The sequence below is a fragment of the Saccopteryx leptura genome, chromosome 6 (assembly GCF_036850995.1).
Source record: "Saccopteryx leptura isolate mSacLep1 chromosome 6, mSacLep1_pri_phased_curated, whole genome shotgun sequence".
Lineage (NCBI taxonomy): Eukaryota > Metazoa > Chordata > Mammalia > Chiroptera > Emballonuridae > Saccopteryx > Saccopteryx leptura.
The window spans coordinates 40,803,739-40,826,428 of NC_089508.1; the positions used below are offsets into that span (position 1 = coordinate 40,803,739).

Consider the following 22,690-nt stretch of genomic DNA (forward strand, 5'->3'; position numbering starts at 1 on the left):
GGTGTTGGGAACACACAAGGATGTCTTCCCAAAGGAGCAGCAGACATGACCCGGCCAAGAACTATAATAGCATGGCTGCGTGAAATTTCTGCTGGGGGCTGATTGGCCTGTCAGAATATGAAGGACCAGGCTTCGGCCTGAAAACTAAAATCGTTGTTGCTTTAAAATTCTTTTATAAACAAAAGGTAAAAAGTTAATTCTTGGTGTATACCTAAACCAAATAGTAACAGAGTACAGACTTTTTAAAAAAAGGTATTGAAAGAATTTTAAAAATCCAAAAGTCCTTGAATTAAACTGTATACCATATACTATAATTTAGGTTTCAGATAATTTGTGTTCTAGACAAATATCTTGATAGCTGCTCTAGAGAGACATTTTAGGCCAAGAGATATTTTTAAAGAAAGATCAAATAATTCATATAACCGTTATTTTTTGTTATTGTAATGGAAAAGAACTGGATGTAGTTATCTGTATTTGATCATTTAATTCTGGAAAAGACGCAGTGATAATCTAGCAGAATCAAAATTTCAGTAAGAAATAATAATTTAAAAAGTCATTTGCCCCGAAATTGTGAAAAGTTCTCTTGGAAAAATTAAGATCTTAATTAGAGTTCGGACAATGGTTCTCAAATGTTGGTTAGAATCACCTGGAGGTTTTAAAAACCCTTCGTCCTGCACTCGAGACCACCCCGCTGTGAATCTGGGGGAGGGAGCCAGGCATGCTTTTCGAAATCTCTTCAGCTGGCTCCAATGTGCAGTCAAGCCTTGCAAACCAATGGTTTGAGACAAATATGCACCAGTGTGACTGTTAAATTGATCAATTGACCCAAATTAATCAAGAAAATATTTTTTTGACTTTTAAATGACCTCTCCAGCAAATAATTACTATAGCAGTGAGAATTGTAATACCCTACAAGGACCTAAGTCAAAACAAAGTTGAGCTAGGACAAAGATAGTTTTTGTATATTTTTAATAAACACACTTTAACAAATTATTTAATAACATTAGCAACTACAGTTGCTGTGAAATGTTTGTTCTAGTCTTGTTAAGAACACGGATTAAAAATGCAGGTATGTATTAAGTATTCCTGAATTCTTTGCATTTGAGGACTGTAATCAGAATTACTTGTGTGATTTCTCCTTTGGCATACACATTTTCCTGCTAGAATACACCAGAAAAGATAACTTAAAATGGTTCCCCATGTAGTGGGACAAAAATAGTTCTGGTTCTCGGCCACAGGACCCCCCAAGCCTCCCCCTTTCCAGTTACAAAGTTGTCCAGGGGTTCTGTGGGCAGCTTAGAATTTTAATGTTCACCGATAACCACCCAAACCTTGTGTGAATCACATATAGAATTTTTACATTTTATTTTTATTCCTACAGAAAAGAACAAACACAGACGTTTTAAAAAAGTCCATTTCCCACTGGTTGCACGTACTGTGAAAAACATATTAACAAAGAAAAATTAACAATATTTTCAATGATACAACTGCTGTGAATCCAAAAGGCATAAACAAAACTATATAAAGTGAGTGCACTTTTTACATTTAACAAAATAAATCCAAGAAGCCATAAATTATAAGATGCAGGCTAATTTAGAAATGTCATGATGTGAGAAAAAATGTCTTAGAATCAAAAAACTTATGGCATGTGTATGCATCCTTAAAGAATGAGATGGAAGAGGAAGGAAATATGTGAGTACCTAAATTTATTCCTTTGGGAAAAAGACATTAATCTCACTACCTAAAGTTTTGAATTTCCGTAATTAGTCAAATTCAGATGTCAGAACATTTGAGACTTTCTGTAGTTAAGTTTTTCATTGTTTTTCTTTACAGAAACAGGAATAATTTGGAAAATATCTTCAACCAAACGACCTGGAAACAGAAAACCTGTTTTATAAATTATACTCTATTTTTATAATGGATAAAAATACTTTATTGGTGAAAATAAATAGATAACAAAAAATAACATACTTTGTTTCCATGTTTGCTCTCAGCCCCCACAGGTATGTGTGTCTTTATTATTCCTTATGCTTCCGAAACAAACAGAAACACACAGGCATGCACAGCAGTGCAAAGCTAAGAATTTCCCATTTACCTGTTCAAGTTTTCCTTATAAAGACAGAACCACATATTGCTAGGTACACAGAAACGTGATTTTTCTCTAAAGAACTGCTCAAGTGTCGCAAGAGGCAAGTGCTTCCTAATGGGCTTCTTCTAAGAGCCTGCTGCCAGTGGCTAGTGGATTATACTAAATAACAGAGTAGTATTTAAGTCTAACCACAGAGTCTCAAGTTAAAACCAAAACCAAACCAAACAACCAAAAACATTAAGCTATACTGACAACCTTATTCCCGTACATGACAGAAAGTACTAATACATTTAATTGTTTTACTTTTTTAAGAATACTTCTTAGGGGTTTTTTTTGTTGTTTTTTTTTGGGGGGGGGGGGTATTTTGGCATTTTATATTCAGTGTCCATTGGCTCCTTCTGAGAGTATCCGTGAAGGTTCAGTAAATTTTGCTGTGAACAAGTAAAAAAGGGCTGGTGTGGGTACCAACGCCAGAAGGGGTAAATCTTGCTCGAGTTTGTCCACTCTGGAAATGGAGATTATTCCATAAGCATGAAGTAGCCAGTGGCTGAAGAGAACAATGAGTCTTTTCTTCCTGACCAGAAGATCATAGCAGCTCTATATAGTTTTATAATGGAAAGAAAAGAGAAACAGATTATTGAACTGAATCAGCTAGATAATTTATTATATTTTAATTTAAATGTATTTGGCAGTCATAACCTCAGAATCATAGAATGTTTGAGCTAAAAGGGACCTAAGGGACCACTACTACTTTACCTTCTTTAATTATACCTATTGCAATATTGATTAAAGATTACATAGGAGAAATGGGGATCATATACAAAGGAAAATATTTGAATAATCACTATCAAACTATTTTCTAGTTCCTCTATTATATTATTCTCCCTAAAAGTTATTCCCTCTCTCTTTGTCACACTTGTGACAGAAAGAGAAGCATCAACAGCAAGCATTCCAATATAGTTAACAACTTACTTTCTCTGGGTTGAACTTTTTTAAGTTAAGAGTTATGAGAAAGCATGTGTCTTACCCAGTGTAATGGGCAGTTAAAGACTGCACACAGGCACTGGGTTAGCAAGTACAGGGTGGAGCAGTACCAGGGCACTTGATACTTTGATTCCTTTAGAATTTAGCCTCAAAATAAAGAGTCCTTTCTAATAGTGACTTTCCACTGAAATTCTAAAAAGTTAAAGGCACAAAGGGGATATCTCAACACAGAAACAGTATCAGAACTAATATTGTAATTAGTTATTTCCAAATCACCCAACTATTATAGATATTAGAGGACAAAAGTAAACATCTATAATCAAGAAAATAAAATTGGGGATAAAATACAAGGGGTAGAGAATGTATAATATAATTATTGATGACAGTGTTGCTACTGTAAAACAAAGTTTAAAAGTAGTTCTGTAAAGCATTTTTTGGTTTTGAAACGGTGTTAATCTCATAATTAAATATTTCCTATGGAAAAATTATGTGAAATGATTTTTTTTCTCCAACATGCTTGATAGAGCCTAACTACTTCACTAATTTCCCAAATACAGTCCAGTATATAACCTCTCATAAACACAACCAATGAGCTAACAGTTACCTAGTGACATCGATTAGCCAAGGATTACTAAATCAGTTGTATTATGTCATATCACATGTATTATTATCCTAATCAATTGTCAAATCTATTAAAAAAAAAACTTTAACAAAGGAAGCAGTTTTTCCTACCTCTATTTCAGAGGCCGACATGTATACAGCGAGAGTAACCAAAGATAACACTAATATGATGTATGGAAAGGCATAATCTGAAAAACAAACATTGGTATTATGGTGAAAATTAAGCAAGTTTTCTGAATAAACCATCAAAAAATTCAAACAGTCTAGTTCTCATAATTGAAAGCTTTCTCAACCAGTCAGTCCTGTGGGAGACCTGAGCCTTCGTGCCCACAGGCAGGGTCAGCAAACGTTTTCTGTCAGGGCCACAGTCAGTGTTGTCGGCTCTGCAGGCCACCGTCTCTGTCTCAGTCGCCCCACTCCGCAGCTGTGGGAGCGTGTGCAGCACGGACGCCCTGGACAGAGGGGCGGTCCGCGTCAGGGTCAGGACGAGCTGGGGGCACAGGATTTCATCACAATGCTAGAATGGCATGCAACTGAAAACTTATGAACTGTTTCTCTCAGGAATTTTCCAATTAATATTTTTGGATCACTGCTGACTGCAGGTAACTGAAACCACAGAAAGCAAAGCCATGGATCGGGGAGACTACTGACTACACTTCAAATACAGTGCTGTAATGATACTGCACGCAAAATGTTCTTACAAAACACCGCCTTTCTCTTAAACGTTTTAAATGGACAGCACTCTAAAACAAAGGGACAAACTGAAAAAAAAATCCTGAATTGTTTTTCCTGCAATTATTTTAAAACAATTAACTTCAGTTTATGAAACCAATCATTCTATATTGCAGCGACACCCATTTGGAACAATTTCAAATGTTAATTCAGGATGCAGAAGCCAGAAGCTCTGAATTACCTATAAAAGCCTGATTTCAACTTACTAAATAATTGAATGGCCTGACCTGTGGTGGCATAGTGGATAAAGCGTCAACCTGGAAACACTGAGGTTGCCGGTTCAAAACCTTGGCTTGCCTGGTCAAGGCACATATGGGAGTTGATGCTTCCCGCTCCTCCCCTTTCTCTCTCTCTCTCTCTCTCTCTCTCTCTCTTTCTCTCTCTCTCCCCCCCTAAAATAAATAAATAAATAAAATTAAAAAAAAATAATTGAATGGCTCACTTGAGATTTCAAACCTTTTATTTCATAGACAGTGATTAGGTCCTCAACCAGCCATTCAAAAAAAAGAAAATCACATTTCATTTATAATTAGCTAAAAAATGTTACTGATGATACAAATTTAAGACCTGGCAGTAAAAAAGGCCTAAGGAGGAAAAGGAAGTTGCCAGGAAGACCTAAACCTCAAGCCTGTGGGGAGCAGGTCCTGGGCTCAGGGCAGGACTTAGCACGGTCTTGCTCTAGGACCTAAAACAATTTGAGATTTTGAGCCATTAGGACCCATGGTGGGGCCTGGAAATATGAATTTTAGTTCCCCTGATGATTCAGATGCGGATCCCACTAAAAACTGGCTTCAAAAACACTCCCAGTCAGGTGCAAGCCTGTCACTGACGTCTTCCTAACTGCCAGTCTCTCTCCCAACACCCGAGCATTTTAAACTACCAGAAGCTCTTGCTGTTCTACTTGGCTCAGACTTTCATATCCCCTTGTTATGGACTGAATGGTTTGTGTTCCCCAGATTCTTCTGCTGGAATCCAACCCCCAACGTGATGGTATCTGGAGGTGGGCCTGGAATTAGTGCCTTTTGTAAAAGAGACCCCAGAGAGCTCTCTCTCCTTCTACCACGGAAAGACACAGCGAGCTGCTCCAGCCTTGAGTCTGCTGGGGCCCTGCTCCTGGATCTCCCCCTCTCCAGAACTGTGAGAGAACACTGCTGTCAGCTGTAAGCCACCAGTTTACAGCGTTCTGGTACAGCAGCCAGAACTGACTAAACACCGTACAAACCAACAGTTATCTTTTTCTTTTTTTTAATATCGTAAAACTATGAGTTGGTAGGATGCTCCCTGTGACTAATCTCAGACTGCACAGGTGTATATTTGGTATGAATGAATAAATCCTTGATCCTCCCTATGTGTATGTGTATGTGTTTTGGGGGGGGTTGTGGGGTTTTTTTGTTTTGTTTTTAGTTGTTTTTTTTCTGAAGTTGGAAACGGGGAGGCAGTCAGACTCCCGCATGCGCCCGACCGGGATCCACCCGGCATGCCCACCAGGGGGCGATGCTCCGCCCATCTGGGGTGTTGCTCTGTTGCAACCAGAGCCATTCTAGTGCCTGAGGCAGAGGCCACAGAGCCATCCTCAGCACCGGGGCCAACTTTGCTCCAGTGGAGCCTTGGCTGCAGGAGAGGAAGAGAGAGAGAGGAAGGAGAGGGGGAGGGGTGGAGAAGCAGATGGGCGCTTCTCTTGTGTGCCCTGGCCAGGAATCAAACCCGGGACTCCTGCACGCCAGGCCAACGCTCTACCACTGAGTCAACTGGCCAGGGCTGTTGTTGTTTTTTTACAGAGACAGAGAGAGAGACAGAAAGAGGGATAGATAGGGACAGACAGGAATGGAGAGAGATGAGAAGCATGAATCATTAGTTGCAACACCTTAGTTGTTCATTGATTGCTTTCTCATATGTGCTTTGATGGTGGGGCTACAGCAGACCGAGTAATTCCTTGCTCGAGCCAGTGACCTTGGGTCCAAGCTGAGCTTTGCTCAAACCAGATGAGCCCCTGCTCAAGCTGGTGACCTCGGGGTCTCGAACCTGGGTCCTCCACATCCCAGTCCAACACTCTATCCCTGCGCCACCACCTGGTCAGGCCTTATGTGTATGTTTTGAGTAGAGGCTTGTTAATAAAAATGATGTAAGACATTCAGTGTGGGAACAGGCATTTTTCAAGATAGCAGGTATAATGAAGGAAGCAATAATGTCGGGTAGCCTCCTTTGATTAAGTTTCCAAATCTCTCCGGTTTTCACACCTTTATTCCTTTCCTCCACGTCTTTTTTTTCTTTCCATTTTTCCAAAGCTGGAAACGGGGAGGCAGTCAGACAGACTCCCGCATGCACCCGACCGGGATCCACCCGGCACGCCCACCGGGGGCAATGCTCTGCTCATCTGGGGCATCGTTCTGTGGCAACCAGAGCCATTCTAGCGCCTGAGGCAGAGGCCACAGAGCCATCCTCAGCGCCCGGGCCAACTTTGCTCCAATGGAGCCTTGGCTGCGGGAGGGGAAGAGAGAGACAGAGAGGAAGGAGAGGGGGAGGGGTGGAGAAGCAGATGGGCGCTTCTCCTGTGTGCCCTGGCCAGGAATCGAACCTGGGACTCCTGCATGCCAGGCCAACGCTCTACCGCTGAGCCCACCGGCCAGGGCCTTTCCTCCACTTCTTAACCAAAAGGTTCTCTAAAATAGCACTACCTGAAGTCTAGGATATAACTTTTTTTTTTTAAACGAGAGAGAAAGAAAGGGAGAGACATGAGAAGCATCAACTCGTATTTACAGCACCTTAACTGTTCATTGATTGCTTTCCCATATATGCCTTGACCAGGGGGCTCCAGCCGAGCCAGTGACCCCTTGCTCTAGCCAGCACTTTGGGCTTCAAGCCAGTGACCTTTGTGCTCAAGCCAGCAACCATGGGGTCATGTCAATGATCCTATGCTCAAGCCCGCAACCCTGTCAAGCCTGCGATCTTGGGGTTTTGAACCTGGGACATCAGCATCCCAGGTCAATGTTTTATCCACTGTGCCAGCATGGGTCTGGTGGAAAGCTGACAATTCTTAAACCTTTCCAGCCCAGACAGCTCTTCCAAGCACCAGACTTGTACTATTTTGAATATTCCATGAATAGCTAAAACTGAATTCACTTCTCACCAACCTATTTGCTTCTTTTAAGATTCAGTTTATCCATTCACCAGTTACTAAGCCAGAAAGCAACTTTATCATCATATTCTCTTCCCATTGTCTCAACCCTTGTATTTTATCAGTTCCCTCGTTCAGTTAACTTTACCTGACGCCCCAGGTCTTTTCCCTGACAATCCACATTCCATCCTAAGGTACAAACCTAGTCTTGCCTCTCTTCTGCCTTAAAGAAGGAGTTTAGAATCCTTTTCAGAATACGTCTCTACTTCCTACAGTGAGAACAGCAACCTCAAATGCCGACAGCGCCAGCCAGCCAGGTAAACAGTTGACGTAAACAGAAAACAGAATGGCAGGGGCTAGACCGGGGGTCCCCAAACTTTTTACACAGGGGGCCAGTTCACTGTCCCTCAGACCGTTGGAGGAACGGACTATAAAAAAAACTATGAACAAATCCCTATGCACACTGCACATATCTTATTTTAAAGTAAAAAAACAAAACGGGAACAAATACAATATTTAAAATAAAAAACAAGTAAATTTAAATCAAGAAACTGACCAGTATTTCAATGGGAACTATGGGCCTGCTTTTGGCTAATGAGATGGTCAATGTGCTCCTTTCATTGACCACCAATGAAAGAGGTGCCCCTTCCGGAAGTGCAGCGGGGGCTGGATAAATGGCCTCAGGGGGCCGCATGTGGCCCGTGGGCCGTAGTTTGGGGACCCCTGGGCTAGATGGAACTAGAGATTTTCAAATACCGTGCAGGTCAACTGAAACAATATGGCTATAAACCACAATAAGAAGGAACATAAACCCCCGATTAATCTCCAGTTTCCCTTGGTCTTACCCTCAAAATGCCACCCTAATCTTGAACCAAACTCATTACCAAGCCACATGACTTGCATAATGATGCCCAATCCTGCCTAGTTACTTTCGGCCAGAAGATGTGCCCTCCGTACCCTGGGGGACTCCATATAAAAGATGGTATCTAACATCCTTGCAATGGTCAATGCCTCCTATCCAAATTAGCAGCACAGTATGTCCTCTCAGCTCTTACAGATTTTCCCAGTAGTATGTGAGCCCTTTAAAACCAACTTTTTCTTATTCCTCTTTTGCATAACAATTTATCTAAATGGTTGCTGAATAAACAGATAGCAATATTAAAATCAAGAATAGTCTAGACCAGGGGTCTCAAACTCAACTCAGCATGTGGGCCGCAGAGCAAGATCACAGCCGTTGGGCGGGCTGCACTAGGTCTACAAAAGGCAACTGTTACGCAACACTTTTCAGTGTCACAAAACTACCAGAAACTGTAGTTCGCATCACAACTGCTGTTAACTAAGCTAATATCTAGCTAGGATGCTAGAGAAATGAAAAATACAAGTAGGCCCCTAGGCTTACTTAATTTTATCCAAAATATTTTGAACTTCGTGGATTAGTCTGTGGGCTGCACAAAATTGTTCAGCGGGCTGCATGCGGCCCGTGGGCCGCGAGTTTGAGACCCCTGGTCTAGACTGACCAGGCGGTGTCGCAGTGGATAAGCATTGGCCTCGGACGCAGAGGACCCAGGTTCGAAACCTGAGGTTGATGGCTTAGTGCTCATCCGGCTTGAGTGGGAGCTCACCAGCTTGAGTACAGGGTCACTGGCTTGAGTGTGGGATCCTAGACATGACCCATTGGTTGCTGGCTAGAGCCCAAAGGTAACTGGCTTATGCCTAAGGTCACTGGCTTGAGCAAGGGGTCACTAGCTCTGCTATAGCTCCCCTCCCCCAGTCAAGGCACATATGAGAAAGCAATCAATGAACTAAGGTGTCACAATGAAGAAGTGGTGCTTCTCATCTCTCTCTCTTCTAGTCTGTCCCTCTCTCTGTCTCTTGCACACACACACACACACACACAAAAGAATAGTCTAAAGATTCTTTTACTGTATCTAAAAGGTTTTCATAAAGAGACTTGGAAATCTAAGACCTAACAATGATAACATTTTATATTACCAAGAGTCATTTACATATATTATATGCAAATTTTCTAATTTATACTTAGGTCTTACAATTTTTTCTGTTGTGGTTATAAGCTTCAAATACAAAGTACTTTCTACATAGAAATAAGGCTTATTATATGTTTTTACAAAAATATATACTATGGTTTATTTTCGAGAATTAAGAAAAAAAATCTTTTTTAAAGAAACAGCTCCAGCCTAACCAGGCGGTGGTGCAGTGGATACAGTGTTGGCCTGGGATGCAGAGGACCCAGGTTTGAGACCCCGAAGTCACTGGTCTGAGCACGGGGTCATCCAGCTTGAGCCAGGATCATAGACATAGCCCCATGGTCTCTGGCTTAAGCCCAAAGGTCACTGGCTTGAGCAAGGAAGGGTCACAGGCTCGGCTGGAGTGCTCCCCACCCCCGGGGTCAAGGCACATATGAGAAAGCAATCAATAAACAACTAAAGTGCCGCAACAAAGAACTGATGCTTCTCATCTCTCTCCTTTCCTATCTCTCTCTTTCTCGCTAAAAAAAAATGAAAATAAAAGAGCTCCAAAATGATACTTAGAGGAAATATTGGTCATCACATATAACAACAAATATATTAGCTAACCATCAAACTTACATAGAAGGCCTCCGCCAACTGCCTGAAGCACGGTTAATATTGGGAAGAAATAAAGTGCAGCATAAATACTTTTAAATCGATCGGACTTCCCCAGCCCGCAGGCAATCTTCTTCACCAGGAGAGGCCGGAGCAGCATCATTAACACCAGGCAGAACGCATAATAGATAAACACAATGGTGTACCTGTAAAATAAAGAAAGAGTTCTATTATCAAAATATGTTTTAAAATTGATCATTTTCAAATCAAAGATCCTATAAAAGGTAAAAGGACAAGAAGTCTACCCTTGAATATTCATACTGCTGGAAGGTTGGCCAGGACTCACACGTTGCTGTACAGTGCATGCCAGTCTGTTGGGCAGATAAAATGTATTATGCTCACTTTGTTAAAGATAACACAGGGAGGCTGTCGCCCAGGTGATATTAATCTGTGTTGAGAATCCTTGTAGCCTGGGGCTTGGTTTTGGGATTAAGCCTTTCCCACCCTTTTTGATGTGGGGTGGTACAATCCAGTCATGCCTCAGAAAGTGACTTTGTATTAGAGACTTCCCTATTTTGTATATTGAATTAAAGGTTGTGAAGCTACACTATAAAATGGGGGCAGAACGGGACTTGGCTCTTGGTTCCTGAGATTATCATTAGAGGAGAGAGCAGAGCAGAGAGCAGAGAAAGGCCACGTGGAGTAGGTCAGGAGAAGCAGCCAAGATGACGGAGTGCTGAGTGAGATGCCAGTTTGTGTAGAGTTTGTATCTGGGATAAGGAAGGAGATAGGGAACTGAGGTAAATAAGGCTGGTGAGCTAGAAACCTTTGATTCTAGGAAACTCGGATAAGTCAGCGGCTTTGTGAGCACTGAATGTGACTGGGTTTTGGAGCCCAGTGTGTGTTTTTACTTGCCCGCCAGGTGCAAGCTAGGATTAAAGACGATGGCCCACCAGTTTGTGGCTCCGTTGTTTCTTTACCGACTGTCCGAATCCAATGCGAACCTGCATGGGCCGGGCTGCTTTGATGGTGGCCCTGGCCGTGGCTGCTGGCTTTACACAGTCCCTTTCCACGAGGCAGTTGGGGAATGTGTATCCAAAACCCTAAAAATGTGTAAATCCTCCAACCCAGCAATTTTACTTATAGAAATGTATCAAAGGAAAATAGTCAGGGATACACAAAAATCTTTATGAATAAGGTTTTTACTGGATCACATAATACAAGAACTCAGGAAGAAAATAAATATTCAACAATAGAAAACTGGTTAAGCTTTCCAGTATATTTATGCTGGAATATGACGTAGTCATTTGATTTGTTGAAGCTGAGGGTACAGCTCTATTAAGTCAACAGAGGGCTTTATCAGTCCTTTATATATACATTTTAGCCATACATGTATGTACAGCCTGAGAGCCAGAGAGAGAGAATATATACATGGAATAAATAATTTGCAAGGCTTAAAACTGCGCATGTGGAAAGATTTTCATATCTTTATATCTGGATCTTATTTTTTGAAAATTACCTTTTTACATATATGCATGTGTGTTTTGATGTTTAGTACTATTAAAAAACTTCCTCAAAAAGGACTGTTTCATTGAGCATATTATGTAATGAAAACTTGCCCTATGAAAACATAAACACCAGACTCTTCTGTACCTTTACCAAGTATAACAACATCAAAGGAACACCAACAATTTACACAAAACCTAAAAATGAAGTAATCTGGGATGATATTATACAGAATGTTATGAATTTGGTATTTTTAAAACAAAACATTCTGATTGAAATTTCATTTATTTGAAAACAAAACAAAAAACAAAGAACATTAACCCCAAACACTCTAATAATTTCAGCTACTATTAGGTGCTTCCCATAATAAGGCATACACTGTATCTGATATGTACGAATTTATTTAATCCTCATAATCACCTTATTAGGGATCATCATTCTCATTTGAGCAACGGAGAAACTGAGTTACAAGGGGCTCTCCAGATGCTCAAGTTAACACAACAACAGGCAGACCTGGGATTCAAACTCAAGCGTGTTTTTAGCTCCGAAGTCCCGAGTCCTTCCCTTATGTCAGATAGTTGCTTCTCTGTTGCATACCTAAAAGGTTTTCCTTATAAATCCCTTTTAAAGAACCATATGTGGTTTATTTTGCAAGTGTTTTATACACACTTTAACACCAATACAAAAAAACTTTCACTTCTATTAACTAAGATGTACTTCTATTTTCTCCTATCAGACGATGTATTTAAGAAAATAATTTCCGCTTATTTCCCCCAGTGCCTAGACGCCATTTTACAATGCTCATCCTGTTGAAATGACTGAAATCTAGCATTATCATTTGCTAAAAATGGTCTCAAGTCTGAAGAAATACTTACAGTGGGTAGACCGCTTCATGAGTACAGTGCACGGTGGTGACGTAATCCGGACTGGGGTTGTAAAGCATTGTGTACCAGTCAGAAAGCATCACCACCCGACAGGAGCGGAGAGAAAGAACACCGACGGGATCGCTCACAAGTAAGGTGATAATAGCTGCCACACTGCACTCAAATAATGCAGTGATGTGCTGGAAAAGTGCACTGGAACTGGTCAAACAAAAGAAGCACAATTACCAGAAAATTTTTAGTGCTAAATGGCTTTTAATAAAACCTGCATGTAATTTAAGACATGATTTTAAAAAAAAATTTTTTAACTGTTACCTCCTGAAACTAAAAATCTTCTAAATAAGTAGAAAAAGCTAAACATATATGAAAAGTACTTGAGAAGAGTTTAACCTTGTTTACTAAAAAAAGGGATAACACCACTGTGCAGTATCATCTAAACATGCAGAACAGCAGAAATTAGATCTACCTTTATCTTCAGTGTCTTGCCAAATTGCTATGAAAAACTTTTCTTTCTTTTTTAATCAAGTGAGAGGTAGGGAGGTGAAGAGACAGACTCCCACAAGCACTTTGACCAGGATCCACCAGGCAACCCCTGTCTGGGGCTGATGCTCTGCCCTTCTGGGGCCACTGCTCCGTTCCTCAGCAACTGAACTATTTTAGCACCTGAGGCCGCTAGGCCACGGTGACATCCTCAGTGCCGGGGGCCAATTTGCTCATTTGAGCTGTGGCTGCAGGAGAGGAAGTGAGGGAAGGGGAGAGGGGTGGCGAAGCAGATGGTTGCTTCTCCTGTGTGCCCTGATCGGCAATCAAACGTGGGACTTCCACATGCCAGGCCAACGCTCTACCACTGAGCCAACAGGCCAGGGCAAACATTTCTTAAAGCTTTTTATGCATTATTTTAAGTTATCTTAAATATAAAAAAGTACAGAAAAATTATATGTAATATATTAGTTATAAAGTATAATAAATACTGCAAACTCACCACCTAATCCAATACAGAGCTTTTATCTACCTCTGTTCTGCCCATTCCACACTTCTATCTCTACCCTAGAGGTAACCATTATATAAAATGTTATCACTTTTTCTAATGTTTTTATTCCTATTGTATTAATGCTTTAAGACCACTCCGGCTCCTTTAGGGCATAGGACTTTAAGCCTGGGTGACTCCACATGTACTCAGTGTGGGCCTCATTTCCTCGCCTCTGAGGAACTGCTTAAAAGCTACTGCTGAGAAGGAAAGGCTCGTGCTGCCAGGCTGAGCCATCCTGGCATCGGTATGACCTGTGATAGTCTCCTAAATCTGAATGTTTAATTGAACCTGAGTGGATTCCCAGGAAATAGTACAGACACATATTATAGCTTCTCATTCTGTTTCACATCTCTTAACATATTTCATAATTTCTCCTTTCCTCTCAGTGCTGCATTTTTTTTTGTATATATATTTTCTAATTCACTAATTCTACCTTCAACTGTTTAATCTGCTAATTGACCTACCATTTTGGGGGGCAAGTATACATTTTCATTTCTAGAAAAGTCCTTTTTAAAAAAAAATCTGTTCGTTCCCAATAATCTCTTATTTACTGGAGATCTTCGTGACTGCAACCTTTATTTCTTTAAACATTACAAAGATAACAGATATTTTATAGCTAAAAGTCCATTATCAAAGTCCTCTGGGAGAATAAATTATTTGTTATGACTACCAACTCTCAGTCACACTGTTTATTTGCTAATCATAGATTAGGACGTCATTAATAGATCTTAATAAACAAGAGTCTTATAGGCCTAAACCTCAAGCATCTCCCCCATCCGTACTGGCCCCAGCTCAGAGTGGGTTAGTTTGTTATCTGAAAGAAAATAGTTTCTTGGGGCTCTCCCCTAACTCCAGGGAGACCAGCGGTGTCTTAAATAGTATGTCTTTCACAGACTTCAGTAATTTCATGCAGAAGGCCACTTGAAGCTCATGATTATCCCATATTGTTGGGAGAACTCTAGCACCATCTTACACAGATGAAAACACTTTACATAAGTAAACACTTGCACCTTGACATATAATACAATCTTTTGTTTCCTTACAGAGGTCACACCTTTAGAGGCAAAATTTTAACCTCATCACTTCTTGTCATTGTTTTAACTTTTTATAATACCCATTCCATCCAACTGCATCTGTAGTCAACCACATGATCTTTAAAAAACAAAATCTGATTCTCAAACTCTGCTTATTAATCTGCTTCACCGAGTCCCACCTGCACAATACTCCTCACCAGCACTGTCTTCCACACCTCTTGGCTCTGCTAAATAACTTTGTTTTCTCACCCCTTACACGCCTGGGCATGCTTCACACTCACCCTCACACACATTTCCCCATCATGGCAAACTGTGCATTCTTCACAATCAGCTATGGGGTCTTCCCCAGGTCTTATGAACATTTCCTAAGACTCCCCAAACCCCAAATGTCTTGAAATCCTGGCCTCATTCATTCTCACAGCACCTTCATTTCTTGATTATACTGAGCTCTTTTTGCCTCTATACTTTTGCATGTCTTTTTTCTTATGTCTGACTCCTCAATTCTTCTATCAAAAACTATCATTTCTCGCCTGACCAGGCAGTGGCACAGTGGATAGAGCATCGGACTGGGATGCGGAAGAACCCAGGTTCGAGACCCCAAGGTTGCCAGCTTGAGCAGGGGCTCATCTGGTGTGAGCAAAGCTCACCAGCTTGGACCCAAGGTCTCTGGCTTGAGCAAGGGGTTACTCGGTCTGCTGAAGGTCCACGGTCAAGCACATATGAGAAAGCAATCAATGAACAACTAAGGTGTCACAATGAAAAAACAAGATGATTGATGCTTCTCATCTCTCTCCGTTCCTGTCTGTCCCTATCTATCCCTCTCTCTGACTCTCTATCTCTGTAAAAAAACAAACAAAAAAAAATCATTTCTCAAAGTCTACCTTAAAGTCAGGTTTTTTTTCTATTAACACCATCCAATTTGAGAAGGCAAAATTAACTTCTTTATGCAGCCTTAAATCTCTGCCCATACCTGTATGATAGGACCTCACATATACTGTGAAGGGTTATCATTTCATCCATTGGACTATGAGCAGCCACATTTTAGTTATCTCTGAAACCGGCCACTTACTGCAACTACCCTTAAAGACTGCTGGATGAATATATCTGAAAAATTATAATTATATAAATACAAATTACATAAGAAACACAGCTTCTGGCCTGACCAGGCGGTGGCACAGTGGATAAAGCATCGGACTGGGATGCAGAGGACCCAAGTTCGAGACCCCGAGGATGCCAGCTTGAGCGCGGGCTCATCTGGTTTGAGCAAAGCTCACCAGTATGGACCCAAGGTCGCTGGCTCGGGCAAGGGGTCACTCAGTCTGCTGAAGGCCCGTGGTCAAGGCACATATGAGAAAGCAATCAATGAACAACTAAGGTGTCGCAACGAAAAACTGATGATTGATGCTTCTCATCTCTCTCCATTCCCATCTGTCTGTCCCTATCTATCCTCTCTGACTCTCTTTATGTCTCTGTAAAAAACAAACAAACAAACAAACAAAAAAACACAGCCTCTGACTACATTACATAAAAATATGCAATTGCTGCCTATCTCTGCCCTGGCCTTAAAGATAAACAAATTTAATACCAAACTCTAGGGAAAGCAGGAGCACCGGGAAGAAGAGTTCTGATCACTGTCTGGCCCATGTATTCTTAATAGGTGATGTCACTCCCAGAGGGCAAGAATTGGTCCTTGTGGATAAAATACTACTACACTTTATACATAAAGTACATATATACAGACACTACGTAAACAGTTCAATAGAAATTTCTAGGGGGTAGGTGGAATTAGGGAATGAAAGGTATCTATAAGGCTCTTTAAAGAGGTAACAATGAAAAAGAGGTTGAGAACACTGGTTCGCCTCAGATAGCTAGGCACCTGCTTCTTTCATTAAAAATAGTTCCCTGCTATCAACTGGCTATGCAAAGCATAGCTACCTTTTTTAATCCACCTCCTTTCCTGTCTAAACAATGATCACTCCTCTGTTCTACCTCAAAACAAAGCTCTACACTCTGTTCTAAGAGTCTCCCTAGAAATGTTGTAGTTCTAAAGCATTTGGAAGGTACTCCTGTTACCCCCACCTCTTCTCTACTTTGAGCTGAGAAGTTTCAATAATTACTAAGCATTTATTCTATTTTAGTTTTAAGTGTACTATACCTTTCTCACTGTCATCTCATTATTCTATAACAAAAATGAAAAGAATGAGACCTGCTCTTAAAATATCTATTTATAGATTCTTCCGCAAAATAATGAATGTTTTTTCAACATAAATAATCACTGTGGATTTATTAAGTAGGGTCCCGAAAAGTGCTAATTCCATTTCCATCTGACTATCCTTTCCACTTCTATTCCCATGATGGGAGTCTGGCCATCACGGTTTCTTCTAATATATCTCTCATCTCCCCTCCACCGAGGTGACCTTCCTAAATATACACCCACGGACGGTACTTCTCTAAACCAAACCCTTCACCCTGTGTCTTCACCAAGCAAATACTAAGTGAGCACCTCTCGTGCCAGCTGCTGTGCCAGTCTCTGCAGAGTCCACGGAGACAAGAGAGACGGCCACTGCCCTCTTGGGGCTCATGGTCAGGGGTGGGAGGAATGTGGACTGAGAAAACAAACATAACTACCATATTTTTCGCTCCATAACACACAGTTTTCCCCCCCAAAAGTGGAGTGAAAAATACGGTATTTTATTATTTTAACACACCATTTGGTTCAGAATATTTTTTTATTATTTTCCTCCTTAAAACCCTAGGTGTGTCTTATGGTCAGGTGCATCTTATGGAGCGAAACATACGGTAACTATAAATGGTATAGAGTGCTAAATACAAAACAAAATCAACAACAAGATGAAAAGTGCCATTAACAGAGAAAAAGGAGGAGACAGACCTAATTTAGACTGGGTCAGGGAAGGCCTCTCCTAGTGGGTGTCATTTGAACTGAAATCTGAAGGGAAAAAGGCAGATTGGTAAAAAGTGCAGTCACAGGAACAAGAAAGTACAACACTACTTCAGGCAGAGAGTTTGGGGAGGGGAAAGGGAACGGATCTAAAGCAAGACAGATGTTGAGAAGGCAGACTGGCCAGTATGGCTAAAATATACTAAGGCAGAATTTGGTTCCTCATTCTCAGTAGAGGAAAGTTCATAACCTCATCAAAACCCTCCACATTCGGGCCTCAGTCCACCGTTCCCACTCTCCTCACCAGCTTGCTTTCACCCCCCCCGCCCCACTGTGGGCAGCCCAGACTACTTCAGCTCCCTCCCGACAGGGCACACACTCTATACCTCCTTGCTAGTGTTCAAGCCGTTTCCTCTGCCTAAAATGGTCCTTTTCCTCGAGTCTTTCAGATCCTACCAGGTCCAATTTCTCTCTTCCATTCTTTAGGATTCCAGAGCATTTTGTTTACAATGCTTTTTAGACTTTTTGTTTATACACTTTTAAGACTGATTTATTTTACATTTATATTACATTTGTCTTCTCTACAGGATTATGACCATAAACCATGTTGGTTATTCATGTATCTCCTCCTCTGATCTAAAAATAAAACAGTCCTTAAATGAATATTTATGGAGTTAATGTGTTAGCCTGACTTTTCATAACTAGGTTGCAGCTATGTCATTTAACTATATTATACTAGATTATTAGTAGTAAATTAAACCATAAAGTATTAGCTCTAGAACAATGAACTTTGTAAACACAAGTAATTCTTTGTAAAAAAAAAAACAAAAAGCCCTGGCCAGTTGGCTCAGCGGTAGAGCGTCAGCCTGGCGTGCGGGGGGACCTGGGTTCAATTCCCGGCCAGGGCACATAGGAGAAGCGCCCATTTGCTTCTCCACCCCCACCTCCTTCCTCTCTGTCTCTCTCTTCCCCTCCCGCAGCCAAGGCTCCATTGGAGCAAAGATGGCCCGGGCGCTGGGGATGGCTCCTTGGACTATGCCCCAGGCGCTAGAGTGGCTCTGGTCGCGGCAGAGTGACGCCCCGGAGGGGCAGAGCATCGCCCCCTGGTGGGTGTGCCGGGTGGATCCCGGTTGGGCACATGCGGGAGTCTGTCTGACTGTCTCTTCCCGTTTCCAGCTTCAGAAAAATACAAAAAAAAAAAAAAAAAAAAAAAAAAAAAAGTATATATATATATATATAATTTAAAAAAATTTTTTTTTATTTCTTCAGCCTGACCTGTGGTGGCGCAGTGGATAAAAGCGTTGACCTGAAATGCTGAGATCATGGGTTCAGTTCAGGATCCTGGGATTGCCAGGTCAAGGCACATATGAGAAGCAACTATGAGTTGATGCTTCCTGCTCCTCCCTCCTCCCTTTCTCTCTCTCATCTCTCTAAAATCAGTAAATAAAATCTTAAAAAAAACCACAAAAATTCTTAAAAAAAAAATGTAAATAAAAAAATCCTCCAAGCTCATTTAAAGTAAAAAAAAGGACACTTCCCTTGTTATTTACTGAAGCATGCCCTATTGTTAAGTGTTCTTGCCACAATCAAAAGTAACCAGAATATAAAGCAAAAACAGGTTTACCACTTCTAAAACAACAGAAGTGCGACTGTTTGATAAGGTGTTCTAAACAATAATTATTTCAACATCAGTCCATCCAAATACATTTGTAGAAAGTGCTAACCTTTTTTTCCCTGAGTACCATTCAATGAAGAACCAATGTAAAACAAGAGGAAGCATCGCCATGAATCCAAGATACAGCCAATCATAAAGTTCTGGAGACTCTGTGCAAGGCTGACAGTATTTCTGTGCATTCGTTCTCTGTCCTCTTGGACACACCTACAATATATAAAAACAGTACTTTATGTACAGAGATTATTTAGAACATGAATACCCCCCCAAATCTTTCTATAATATATCCCATTTCAGTTTAAACATCTGTTCACATGTGCATCTTTTAGAAATAAGAGAAAGTGTAAGTAAAATAAAAATAAATCTACACTGTATTTGTCTATATCAGTGGTCCCCAACCCCCGGGGCCGCGGACCGGTACCAGTCCGTGGGCCATTTGGTATCAGTCCACAGAGAAAGAATAAATAACTTACATTATTTCCGTTTTATTTATATTTAAGTCTGAACGATGTTTTATTTTTAAAAAAATGACCAGATTCCCTGTTACATCCGTCTAAGACTCACTCTTGACGCTTGTCTCGTAAGTTCGACAATTATATTTAAAAATACCACAGTTTTTACGCTGGTTGCATAATTTTATTTTGTGCATTTATCCGTCCCACCCTAAAGGCCGGTCCATGAAAATATTTTCTGACATTAAACTGGTCCGTGGCTCAAAAAAGGTTGGGGACCACTGACCTATATCTGTATAATGCTCTTAAAGGAGTCCTTTTACTAAGTTACTAAAATGGTTGAATAATACTAAATGAAAAACCTAGTTATTAACATCGTACAAAAATAATTGCAAACAAGTCTTCTGGAATTGTAATGTTAATTTACTTAGATGTCCAAGTCATTGTACTGTATCACTAATAAAATTATAAATGTTTTTAAAAACACAACTATGACTGTCAAGAAAGATGTACTATACATAATCAATATAACACAGTTTTATTAATGCCTACATATTCTTTCATAAATTAATGAATAGAACAAAGAAAAAAGATTATGTTAAAAAGTTTCAAAAGCAAAAAGGTTTTACAAATGAAATAACATACAAACATTAAGACTTACCCCACATTCTCCATATATTTCAGTTGAGCCATTTTTAAATAATAGGGTCTTCCCACAGTAAAGTCCAAGGCATGCTGGTTGAACATCGACAGCTTTTTAAAAACAAATGCCAGTACAGTAACATCTTTTATGATTATAAAAAAATAATGCAATAACAGGTGAAGCATTTGGCAGAAATAACAGTTTCAAGTAAAAAAAAAATATCATATGCAATATGACAAACACCTTGATGCATTTATTTTAAAAATTAAATTTTTCCTTTACACTGTGACACTGCAGAAAGTTATACTGGAACCTTGTTGTTAATACTGTTTCTTATGGGGGGGAGGGAAAGGGGGAGGGGGAGGGGCACAAAGAAAACTAGATAGAAGGTGACAGAGGACAATCTGACTTTGGGTGATGGGTATGCAACATAATTGAATGACAAGATAACCTGGACATGTTTTCTTTGAATAGATGTACTCTGATTTATTGATGTCACCCCATTAAAATTAATAAAAATTAAAAAAATATACTGTTTCTTATGATTAACATCCTCAGTCTTCTACCAGAACTCAAAGCCTAACCTGGCCTGTCTCCAAAGGCTCCAGCCAGCCACTGCCCTTGATTAGATGGTCTAGACTTCTGAATTTACATTGTCTTTCAATAAGAGGATTAGTAGAGAATCACTACTTTGCATTTTACTCAACCAGGACATTAAGTGCACACGCATGTGCACACACACGCATACGTGTGCACAATCTATTGTCACCTTCTTTCATAATAGAACACATCATAATGCCAGAACAGCAGAAGGAACATAATTTCAGAATAAAGAGCAGGACTTTAAATTCACTGTTATAAAAAGCTTATTACATTATTCTAACTTTTGTCATATTTTTTGAGGACAGGTGAAAATTTCACCAAGGCTGTCACCAGGCCTCTGACCAGTATTTGGAAACCACTGCCTTAGAGTCAATCCCCTGATTGCAAGGCTTGGGGGAAATAAAAAGCAGCCGCTCTTTACAAAAACAAATCAAAATACTCAGCGCCTACAGATTGTCTATGACCTCATGAACAGGGAGATGTTACTGAAGAAGGATTTTTTCATTCATGACATGTTTCCCTTCATTCACTGATTCATTCATTCAATAAACATGCACTAAGTGTCAGATTCCACTGGCTAGGGACAACTGAAGAGTCACAGAGGAACATGACCGAGTCCTTGCCTTCAAGGAGCCTACAGCCTGGTGTGGAATTATTCCAAAACAACGGTGCTCAAATGTAAATTAACTTGAATATTATGCATTATATATTTATTCTTGAACAATCATTTCCCAAATTCTTCATGAATTCACAATCTATGGACTGCCTGATCCATAATGCCCTTTCTCCTTTCAAACTCAACAGGACTTCTGATTTCTTTCTCCTGGTGCTGCTGAGGAAAAACAAAAACAAAACAGAAACAGCACTGACTAAAATGCCTCAAGTTTAACATTTTCACATTTACCAGAGTTCTAAATTTAAAAAAAAAAAAAAAACCCACAAACTGCTTGGCCTTATTTGGCACTTATTTTTAAACCAACTGTAATCACAATGTTCTAAACTAACTGATGAAAATGAATTGTTTCAGATATCTTGAGAAGGCAGAAGTTAACAGAATTGGAAGTTTCTGCTACACAGGCATCGCGTCTAGTAGATGCTCAATAAATACATTTGAATGTAAGTAACTAGTTTCTTAAACCCCAAGTCCTGAAAACCAGCAACAGCTTACCATCAGCCAAACAAAACCCTGACTCCTAGTGTCTGTTCACTTTTTCCTTACATTTCCTTCTGTATATGAGAGCTAAATTTGTGCAACCTTTGTGGATGGCCCTATAAACTTGTGTTTGATGCTGAAACAAGAGGCCGTCGTTATGTGGGCTGGAGCTTCTGCGTCCTTTAACTGTTTTTCTGCCCTTACTAACGCCTGTGCTCTAAAATGTGAAGTCAACCCTTATGAATGTTAAACAAAGGGACTGACACAGACACTTAAAGTGACGTTTCAAACGTAACAACAAAGCCTGGCCTCTCCCCCTCTCCGCACGCAGCCGACACCCTCTGTGCAGCGGGTACGGGGCGGAGACCCTCACCTCTCCCCACACCGCACCCCCTACACACCGGCCCCGGAGCGGTGGGAGCAAGGAGCGGGGATGAGCCGCTACCCCGAGGCCGCCCACCGGGGCCAGCCCGGAGCCAGCCGCCTAAGGAAGAAGAAGGGACGCTGACAAACGCTCCCCGGGGCCGGGGACCACTCACCCATTGGTCGCTTGTAAATTCTCCTGGAAAACCTCCAGGATCAGCCGACGCGGCCGCAGCACCCGGACATCCGGGCCACAGACGCCTCGGCGGTTCCGCCTCCTGGTAACCCGGGCGACCGCTCCGACGCCCCGCCCCCGCTTGGCGCTTCCTCG

At 40.9% G+C, this 22,690-nt stretch overlaps 1 protein-coding gene across 3 annotated transcripts; it reads right to left on the reverse strand.

Moving 5' to 3' along the window:
- Positions 1 to 1,348: 1,348 nt before the first annotated feature.
- On the reverse strand, positions 1,349 to 22,642 carry JKAMP (JNK1/MAPK8 associated membrane protein). 3 transcript variants are annotated; one of them, XM_066341525.1, is made up of 7 exons: positions 22,536 to 22,642; positions 20,259 to 20,332; positions 19,198 to 19,352; positions 12,505 to 12,711; positions 10,148 to 10,329; positions 3,806 to 3,882; positions 1,349 to 2,686 (listed from the first exon to the last, which is right to left on the reverse strand). In XM_066341525.1, exons 1-7 carry the CDS (start codon positions 22,537 to 22,539, stop codon positions 2,468 to 2,470), a joined length of 918 nt encoding a protein of 305 aa, XP_066197622.1. In that variant the 5' UTR covers positions 22,540 to 22,642; the 3' UTR covers positions 1,349 to 2,467. The 3 variants fall into 3 exon arrangements, with proteins under 3 accessions (XP_066197622.1, XP_066197623.1, XP_066197621.1); XM_066341526.1 differs by having other exon boundaries at positions 20,259 to 20,382; positions 22,536 to 22,635; XM_066341524.1 differs by having other exon boundaries at positions 20,259 to 20,350; positions 22,536 to 22,623.
- Positions 22,643 to 22,690: the final 48 nt, after the last annotated feature.